The 10,123-nt window shown below is 39.3% G+C and overlaps 2 protein-coding genes across 2 annotated transcripts in view; both read left to right on the forward strand.

Moving 5' to 3' along the window:
- LOC100185958 (solute carrier family 2, facilitated glucose transporter member 5-like) overlaps positions 1-3,649 on the forward strand; it is a 3,734-nt gene extending 85 nt beyond the window's left edge. The window contains exons 2-10 of the mRNA XM_026838093.1: positions 335-466; positions 615-882; positions 976-1,097; positions 1,330-1,500; positions 1,561-1,655; positions 2,080-2,251; positions 2,310-2,473; positions 2,835-2,979; positions 3,398-3,649. Coding sequence (XP_026693894.1) covers positions 335-466; positions 615-882; positions 976-1,097; positions 1,330-1,500; positions 1,561-1,655; positions 2,080-2,251; positions 2,310-2,473; positions 2,835-2,979; positions 3,398-3,568 — 1,440 coding nt within the window. The 3' untranslated portion in view covers positions 3,569-3,649. The remainder of the gene's footprint in view (positions 1-334; positions 467-614; positions 883-975; positions 1,098-1,329; positions 1,501-1,560; positions 1,656-2,079; positions 2,252-2,309; positions 2,474-2,834; positions 2,980-3,397) is intronic.
- Positions 3,650-4,441: 792 nt separating this feature from the next.
- On the forward strand, positions 4,442-9,598 carry LOC100183590 (solute carrier family 2, facilitated glucose transporter member 5-like). The gene is made up of 10 exons (XM_002119504.5): positions 4,442-4,502; positions 5,953-6,084; positions 6,571-6,838; positions 7,238-7,359; positions 7,412-7,582; positions 7,644-7,738; positions 8,017-8,188; positions 8,245-8,408; positions 8,674-8,818; positions 9,055-9,598. Exons 1-10 carry the CDS (start codon positions 4,491-4,493, stop codon positions 9,256-9,258), a joined length of 1,485 nt encoding a protein of 494 aa, XP_002119540.3. The 5' UTR covers positions 4,442-4,490; the 3' UTR covers positions 9,259-9,598.
- Positions 9,599-10,123: the final 525 nt, after the last annotated feature.

A 10,123-nucleotide genomic window follows, 5' to 3' on the forward strand; every position in this document is an offset into this window, starting at 1 on the left:
GTCCCATTTGATAGTAAACAAAAAACATTCAAAGAATTATAAAACCGTATCCTGACGACTTTCACAAAACGTTGTAATTGTTTAAAACACGATCAGGATCAGGATATTCGGATATTAAGTGCTAAAGGTGTCTCATCTTTCACATCCTACTAAGGTTTTGAAAGCGGGTTAGTAATGAGTGACTAAATTTAAACTATTCATCCTCACGTAGCTGAAACATATGTCGTGGCGCATACAAGCGATCGAATGGCTCATACTCTATCAGGAAGCGGGTTATCGTTTCCTTTATATAGAAACCCAAATTTAAAGTATAAACGTTTCAATTTAAACGCAGGAGAACTCGAGGTTCGGGGCGATCGCTTTGTTCATGAACGCAGGGATGCTGGTCATGATCACTGGATACCAAATAACTATTTTAAACCCGTTGGCGCCGGTTATGGTCAGTTTGTTCAATCAAACACATGTGGTGGGTAGATTTAATAAATGACAAATATAACACAAAAAGCAAATTTGGACTTATTGCGCATGCGCCACAACGTTACTGCGCATGCGCAGTCGGTATCCCCTGGTTAAGGTACAAGTTTTCTCCGTCCATGATTTTACTTTTTTACCAGAGCCGCTACGGTGTCCCAATGCCGCCTTCAGTTTCCATATCAATAATGGCCATCGTCAATTCGTTCATATTTGTCGGAGCATTTATTGGTGGGTTGGCGACCAAGTTTCTGTTGGGCTGGTTTTCCCCGAAGCGGGTCATGCAGATGGGTCACGTGGTTAGCCTGCTATCGATTCTGGTAATGGCGCTGATAACTGGACTCACAGGATCCTACGAAGTTTTAATTATTGGTCGTTTCCTCGCTGGTTTAAGTGTGGGCATCTCATACAGTAAGTACATTACTACATGACAATCTCTCTATAACAACTTTGTCTTGAGATGGGAGTTCTTGTATCTTTCATTCTTCCATTGTATTTCAACAGACTTGCCGTCGCTGATGGTTGCAGAAACAAGTGCACCAGCGAAGTCGGGTTTTTGGCAAAGCACCGTCGGTTCTTGTGATATTTTCGGGCTGTTACTTGGCGCCGTTATCGGACATCCGCGGGTAAATTAGCTCTAAGTTGAACAAATGTTCTTTGTCATTTGGGTGCAACAACCACGCTTTTTAATTAACACCTTTTCCCACACTTTTTATCCAGCGTGTTTTAACAACAGTCGTTAATTTTGCTGTTGATTTCTTTCTGTTCGTTCTCTATATTAAATAACATGAACTTCGCTATTGTTTTTGAAGAGATAAATAGCAATCAAGTTATGTTATGCCATCAAAACCGTTTCAGGTCTTCGGCACAGCAACGCTTTGGCCCGTCGGTATTTCACTTGCCGGCGTCCCCGCTGTTATTTACCTCGTCGCAAGCATTTGGCTGCCGGAGTCGCCGTTTTATTTAATCCGAATGAAGAGACAGGACGAAGCGGTTGAAGTTCTCCAACAGATACGAACCGGAACGAAGGTCATTACAACAATACAACCAACCTAGCTGATCTCTTGACTTCATTTTTCCACTTTACAGGGTGATATATTGGAAGAAATTGCGAGAATGAAAAGTGAAATGAAAAACGTTGAACAAGTCGGCATCAAGGAAATGTTGACGAACAAAGGATACAGGTGTGTGAACTTACACATGTAACATAAAATAACAATGCTTGAATTCAGCCGAAACGCAGTTCTCGGTGAATGGTTTAACCTTTCGGGGAAAAGTTGCGACCAAATGGACTAAACAATATTTTCGAAAGTTCTTTCCATAACTCTTGGAGTCTGCTAGGGTGGGGGAAGGTGGGAAACTCTACTATATGATTTCCCCGTATGGTGGTAAACAAGAACAATCAAAGAATTATAAAACCGTATCCCCACGACTCCCATAGACCGTTGTTAATTGTTTAAACACGATTAGGATAAGCGAGGAAGGTGTCGCGTCTTCTCCATTCTAACATAAGATAACTTTGTATGCGAATTGCTTGGGCAAAACGTGGTACTAATGTAATTGCATTCAAATTCAAATCGTTAAATAAACTGCTTTATTGCATTGCAGGAAACAGTTCTTCGCAGTCCTTGTTGTTTACGGCAATCTAGTTTTAGTTGGGATCAATAATATCGTTATTTATTCGGACCAAATCTTTCTACAAGCAGGCATCGCCGCTAATAATGTGACGTTCGCCACCATCGGTGTTTTCGCCTTGTCATTCATTGCTTCCGTATTCGGGGTGAGTCAGCAAAAATCCTAACAACTTACGTCATAACGAGTTTGTTTTTGCGTTCCAGTCCAAAATCGTCGATCGTTTCGGAGGATACAAGGTAAACATTGCATGTAACGGCATCCTTATCTTTGCGATGGTGTTGTTCACTATAAGTCAAGCCACTGCTCACCTGGCACCGTCGGCAATGCCTTACGTAGCGATCGTTGCAGTCGCTATTTACATGTGCGCGTAAGTACAGCGTGCGCCATGCTGTTTAATATAATAGGGTGGGGGAATATGGGACACTCTTTCATTCACTTTTTTCGTACATTTGGTAGTAAACGAAGAACATTCAAAGAATTATAAAACCGTATCTTCACGACTCCCATAGACCGTTGGTAATGGTTTAAAACACGATCAGGATATATTTAGTTATTATGCGGTAAAGCGGTCCTTCCCCACAATACTATATAGCGACATTAAAAAAGGTGAATGAATGAATTTTTATTGAATATTTCAATTTAATTTACCAAAGAACGGTGTATTTCAAAAGTTTCAATTTCTTTAGATTTTTTTTCCCGAATTCTGCACACTCTGCTTTAATTTCCAGGTGGTCTGGTGGAAGTAACTTAGCTGTCTTCGCTTTGGTTGGTAAACTGACTGTTGAACCGACTCGAGCAACTGTGTATGGATACGGGTCTATGCTTCTGTGGACTCTCGCATGGTTTAGCAGCTTCATACCACCCTATTTGCAGGTTTTTGGGCTCAGTTTTTATAAACCTTCTGAACTGTGTTAACGTTTAGCTCGATTTGCTACCACATGATGTTTAATTACAGTTGTGCTGTAATTTCTCCATTCTTGATCTCGAATTCGTTTATTCGGTTCTCAATCTTTGGGTAAAGTTGTTGTTGCACAAATATAGTTGGCAATATTATCTATAACGCATTGAATGAAATTAGTTTATTTATCTTCGCGTGGCGGGGCAACTTAAGAAGGTATAGTTGGGTGGGGAAAGATGGGACACGTTTTTATTCCGTTTGGTAGTAAACAAAGAACTTTCAAAGAAATATATAAAACCGTATCCCTACGTTTACAACTCCCATAGACCGTTGTTACCACATGAATGTAATATTTGAATACAGTTTTTTTTACCCTTTGATTAATAATTACAGATTGGACTAGGAGCTTATATGTTGATGATCTGGGTATTTTTCGCCGTCGTGTTTCTCATCTACCATTTGCTGCTGATCCCAGACACGAAGGAAAACAGCAGTGAGGAAATCCAAGCTTACTTCAATGGGGCAAACCAAAGTATTACAAATGAAAGACTTGAAATGTTTTAATCGAACAAGTGCTCGAATCACTGCAATTGATGCTTTTAACACATTAAACGAGTAATACCGAAATAAAATTACGCGAATCTGATCTGGTGCTCATATAGAGTTGAACGATTCTTGTTAAAGAAATACAGTGAGGATCAGTGCTATGAAAATGTATAACAGACAAAAATCAAGTCCAACTAATTATATAATAGAAGATATATATAGCCTACACTATATCGCCTAAATGACATCGTCAGTCTGTTATTCAAGCATAATAGACTGTTGTTAATTGTTTAAAACACGATCAGGATATTTGAAAACACGATATCAGGATATTCAGACGCGCTTTTTAACTTCAAAACTATATGAAAAACCGTCAGAAAATTAATTATTTTTATGTGCAAAAGCTGTCCCGTCTTCCACTCTATTTTATCTATAGATTCCGCAAGTCACTTTGGAATAGCTGACTTGTGCAACTCTCTTTCTCTCTGCAAAACCACATATTTGTAAATTATGTAAGAGATAGGTTTCCTAAGTTTGCAATGTTTGGGCGAGCAGAACGTGGACAAACATACACAATACCCGCATATACTTGCTGTATAAGTAGTGCAGTAATAAGTCCTGAAATTATAGATATTCCCAACACTGGTGTGATTATAATTTTCATTACATATTTATACGTTATATCGGTTTTATAAACACCACCTTTTAATGGATGTTAGTAGAATTGTCTTCATCCGATATCGAGTGCAATATATGATGATGTGGGGTAAGATGGAACACTTTTCGCACATATTATCCTAATGCACTGCGCGACCTTAAACTAACGAAAAAAACTCGATATCTTTTTTCTTTGATATTGCAAAAGGTATTTTCGGAAGAAAGTTTTTGCATAATACAGGAGAGAGAAAACAACGCATCCGCAGTTACATAGAAAGTAACCATGGCTGAGCCGGTAAGTGGGTATGACAATATTTAAAGTTTCGTAGCATAGTTATGTTTAGTATTAATCTGGTGCTATCATAACGTAACCAACAACTATATAAATCAAATGAGGGTCAGATTCGTGGATTTTTTTCAAGTCATAGTTTTGTTTGTTATATAGTAGGGTGGGGGAAGATGGGACACTTTTAGCACATGATATCAAAATGTCCTGATCGTGTTTTTAACAATTAACAACGGTCTATGGGAGTCGTGAGGATACGGTTTTATAATTCGTCGTGATGATCCTACTGTACATGTTCTTAACAAAATGGGACGAGAAAATAGAATGAAAAGGTGTCCCATCTTTCCCACCCTACTATATTGTACTAATATTTGGTTTGTGTATTATATAAAAAAAAGTTAGTTAATATTAGTTTCTCTATAGCAGAACCTGGGCTTATCAATATTTGCAGGGGTTGACTGTGGATTGAGCACAAATTTATTCAAGTTTTACTTAATACATAAAGCTTGTATAGTAAACAGTTTACTTTCGTAAAAATAACAGCAACCTTGTGCTTTGCGCGTTTCCTGTGGCGCATAACAAGGATTCTATATACAGTAGGACGGGGGGAGACGGGACACCTTTAGCACATAATATCGAAGTTTCCTGACCTTGTTTTAAACATTCAACAACGGTCCACAGGAGTCGTAAAGATACGGTTTTATAATTCTTTGAATGTTCTTTGTTTACTACCAAATGGGACGATAAAATAGAATAAAAATATTTTCCATCTTTCCCCACCCTACTATAATATAATCCTGCGATTCAAAATGCACATAATATACCAATATTTGTATCAAAATGCTGGTAGACTATATACTGCCTAATAATTATATCAATGCTAAAACTTTGCTTAGGTGTAAAAACTCTTCCCGACTTTGTATTCACGCATAAGTTTCTCGCCATATAAGCCACCCCGGTCGCTGTATGAGAAGACAAACGAGTTCTTCCTACTTGGCTGTTCTCACTGTTTTCTGTAATGCGATAGCGTTGGTTGTTGTTTGTCGAATAAACCGAGTTGTCGACCTAGCGTTGTGGGGTCGTCACGCTTGATCTTGTACTTCACCCCCAACATGGGCTACTTAGTAGGGTGGGGTAAGATGGGACAAGTTTCATTCTCTTTTGGGCAGCAAATAAAGAGCGTCGATAAAAACATTGAATTACAGCACTTCAGTGGTGACTTACAACAAGTACAGCGAAATCACTGTATGTGCTGAGTGTTGAATGAATGGAATTTATTTATCCTAGCATGGCGGGCAACAAGAGTCGTTATAACACGGGTGTTCTGCTTCATACACCCCGTTCCCGCTTACAAGTTACCACGTATGTAACTTTGTGGGTGTTTTTTCAGTCACGTCCAGATAAAAAGATTAAGAATCAAAATTTTGACAGAATTTTAAATGTTTCTATCTAAACGCAGGAAAACTCGAGGTTCGGGGCGATCGCTCTGTTCCTGAACGCAGGGATGCTGGTAATGATCAGCGCATACCAAGTAACGTTTTTAAATCCGGTGGCGCCGGTTATGGTACGGTTGTTCAATCAAACACACGTGGTAAGTAGATATATTGATTTAAGGTTACAGAATTAAGTATTGGTTTCATGAAAAATTAAACAAAAAAATAAAAATGCCTTTTTTTTCTTTTGTTTTGCCGAATAAAACAGATGTTATTCTGTATTATTGACATGATTTTTGTTTATAGCTGCCATTTTGGCAAACCCAATCGTGACTACTGGGTAAAGCCCTTACCCAAATACACATATACCCTTTTTTCATGGTCACTTTTATGCGCGTAAGTACTCGCATATTTACTCACAAAAACAAAGTTAACACGCATAACGTCATAAGCGTGTCATCTGCTGTAAATGGTTGGTTGTTACTCGCATTATGCGAGTAAAGAATGCGGATCGTTATTCGCATTAACTTTTTACCATGCAAAAAGGGTAATTTACGCTTACAATAGTTGCAGCACCGAGCCTTGAACCCGGTATCGTTCTGTTAAGGGGCCTCCGTACTAACCACTGCGTCTCTGTTACATAGAGTCGTTATGGTGTCCCGATGCCGTCTTCAGTCTCCACTTCCATAATGGCTATTGTTAACTCGTTTCTATTTGTTGGAGCAATGTTCGGCGGGTTGGCGACCAAGTTTCTCTTGGGCTGGTTTTCCCCGAAGCGAGTCATGCAGATGGGTCACGTGGTTAGCCTGCTATCGATTCTGGTAATGGCGCTGATAACTGGACTCACAGGATCCTACGAAGTTCTAATTATCGGTCGTTTCCTTACCGGTATAGGTGCAGGCGTCTCGTACAGTAAGTGTATAAAGCTGTCAATAAATTTAATAAATGTAACTTACTTTATCCTCGCGTCGCGGGCAATGGTAGTCGTTATAACACAGGTGTTCTCTTCCATATACACCTCGTGCCAGCTTACGAGTTATCACAAACGTAATTTGGTGGGTGATTTTTTAAGTTCTTATGTATGGCTTACAATTTAGACAACCTATAAGTGACCACTGGGTTGGAGTAAGACGGGTAAGTGTCTTGCCCAAGGACACATACGCCCACAATGGTAGCAACGACGAGCCTTGAACCCAAAGCCTCTGGGTTACAGGCAGGCGCGCTAACCACTATGTCACGGCGCCACCTAGTATAAATTGCATTACAAGTTGCTTTTTCCTCAAGGCTCTATCTAATTATATTTCTTAACAGATTTGTCGTCGCTGATAGTTGCAGAACTAAGCGCACCAGCGAAGTCTGCTTTCTGGCAAAGTGTCGTGGGTGCTTTTAATCTTCTTGGTCTATTGTTAGGCGCCGTAATGGGACATCCGCGGGTAAATTAGCCACAAATGTTACCGATGTTCTTCGTTAACAAAATGCTTACAGCTTTTAGGCACAGCAACGCTTTGGCCCGTCGGTGTTTCAGTGATCGGTATATCGGCTGTTGTTTACCTCATCACAAGCATTTGGTTGCCGGAGTCGCCGTTTTATTTAATCCGAATGAAGAGACAGGACGAAGCGGTTGAAGTTCTCCAACTGATACGAACCGGAACGAAGGTCATTACAACAATACAACCAACCTAGCTGATCCATTGACTTCATGTTTTCCACTTCACAGAATAATATACTGGAAGAAATTGCGAGAATGAAAAGTGAAATGAAAAACGTTGAACAAGTCGGCATCAAGGAAATGTTGACGAACAAAGGATACAGGTAAACTTGTCTGCGTACGTCACCGCCTGTATAGTGTATACCGTATACGAATGAACTACTATACCAGTGGCATTTAAAAGCACAGCATGAAAAGTAATATGGCTGCTCGATTTTAGCCCGAACAAAGCTCTGAAAACTCGGTATATCATTTCTGTGTTTTTACTTACACTTGAGTTTCTTGACGTGTTATTCCGAAAATTCTATTCATAAGTAATCCTAACTGCTCTAGTTCTGCATGCATATTAATTATTATCTGCTTTATATACATTGTATTGCAGGAAACAGTTCTTCGCCGTTCTGGTTGTTTACGGCAATCTAGTTTTAGTTGGAATAAACCATATTCTGATCTATTCGGACCAAATCTTTCTACAAGCAGGCATCGCCCCTGATAATGTGACGTTCGCCACCATCGGTGTTTTCGCCTTGTCATTCATTGCTTCCGTATTCGGGGTGAGACAGCAAAAATCAAAAACTTACGTCATAACAAGCTTTTTTTGGTGTTTCAGTCAAAAATCGTCGATCGTTTCGGAGGATACAAGGTAAACATTGCATGTAACGGCATCCTTATCTTTGCGATGGTGTTGTTCACTATAAGTCAAGCCACTGCTCACCTGGCACCGTCGGCAATGCCTTACGTAGCGATCGTTGCAGTCGCTATTTACATGTGCGCGTAAGTATAAGAAAGTTTGGTATGATTTTTAGTTTGAATAAATTATGCTCCATCTTGATTAAATTAAACAACTAAAAAGTTTGGCGCTCTGGCAAAGCGGTTAGCGCGCATGCTTCTACGCCGGAGTATATATCGATTGAAGGCTTGATGCTGCTATACCATTATGCCTTATGGCGTGTGCGTCCTTGGGCAGGACATTTACATTGTAAACTAGGTATATTTGTTTCAATACGTAAAACTCGGCACACTCTGCTTTAATTTCCAGGTGGTCTGGTGGAAGTAACTTAGCTGTCTTCGCTTTGGTTGGTAAACTGACTGTTGAACCGACTCGAGCAACTGTGTATGGATACGGGTCTATGCTTCTGTGGACTCTTGCATGGTTTAGCAGCTTCATACCACCCTATTTGCAGGTGGATGTTCTAAAACGGCCGAACTGTATTAACTTTCACTCTGTTTGCCTATATGGCGATTTGCTACCACATAACAGAAAAAATCACAGTTGTGAGATCATCTCCATTCTTGATCTCAAATTTGGTCTTGTTTTTTTTTTATGGAAAATTCAATTGAGTGTGATAAATGATCAAAAATAAAAATTTCTAGAGAAATCTCCTTCTTAAAAGATTCATACTCATGCATTTTTAAACAGATTGGACTAGGAGCTTATATGTTGATGATCTGGGTATTTTTCGCCGTCGTGTTTCTCATCTACCATTTGCTGCTGATCCCAGACACGAAGGAAAACAGCAGTGAGGAAATCCAAGCTTACTTCAGTGGGGCAGACCAAAGTGATTCAGTTGAAATGTCGAAAATTAACACCGAAGAGCCAGGCACTCCTTATGCGTTAACATAATTGTGGATATACAAATTTAATGCCGTACCCGCGAATTTAAACAAACAACAATATTCCAATATCACTGCCGTTGCTTTTTAACAAAAGCAACTGTTCGCCTGCTACGCGGCTTTGTTAGATCGCATCATAACCAAAACAAACCAATTCCTACACTCGATGCTACTACATTGCAAAATACAAATCGAAGACTTGAAATTTTTAAACGAAAGTAGGCATACCAGCGAAATTTTACAGCTTATGTGCAAAAAGCGGCTAGAATACAATGCTTTTGAATTTCTTGCTTGATCAATTACCAAACTTATGTTAATCGTTCAATAAACCAAAAATTAGCCCGCTTTTAACCATAGATTTCTATTTATTAAATAAATCTAATGAAGACACACACAAAATAACTAAAAGGAAAAATCAATATTGTTTTAATCCGTTATCTAAATGACTTAACTATAGGCAATACTCCGTCTTAGTTCAAATATGATTTGTACCTAAGTTATGGTATACCAAACTTCAAAACTGCAATATGCATCAATGCAGCCCATTAGTTTCGCTTCAGTACCTTAGGGTTAGGCAAATTGTTTTAGGTTCTAACCTCAAGACCTTTGCTATTTACGAATGAAATAACCGCAACGCCGCACGTTTTTGCTGTTATTGCAAAAAATAGTTTTCGCATAAACGTGCTAGTTTAACAAACACAATAATATTCAACATTACGTGTAAACTTATTAACGACCAATATAAGAATTTATTTAAAACGCAAAATGAAACGAGAGTTTTTTTATGGTGTAGTAGGGTGGGGGGAGGATGGGACACCTTTGGGACATTTGTCCGACGCCGTGGCGTAGTGGTTAGCGCGCCTGCCTGTAACCAT

The sequence above is a fragment of the Ciona intestinalis genome, unplaced genomic scaffold (assembly GCF_000224145.3).
Source record: "Ciona intestinalis unplaced genomic scaffold, KH HT000054.2, whole genome shotgun sequence".
Lineage (NCBI taxonomy): Eukaryota > Metazoa > Chordata > Ascidiacea > Phlebobranchia > Cionidae > Ciona > Ciona intestinalis.

What these genes read in the sequence shown, in the direction of transcription:
- LOC100183590 (XM_002119504.5), top strand. An exon ending in TGTTCAATCAAACACACGTG is followed by an intron (nt 6,085 to 6,570) that starts GTAAGTAGATAT and finishes TCTGTTACATAG; the next exon opens with AGTCGTTATGGTGTCCCGAT. An exon ending in CCGTAATGGGACATCCGCGG is followed by an intron (nt 7,360 to 7,411) that starts GTAAATTAGCCA and finishes AAATGCTTACAG; the next exon opens with CTTTTAGGCACAGCAACGCT.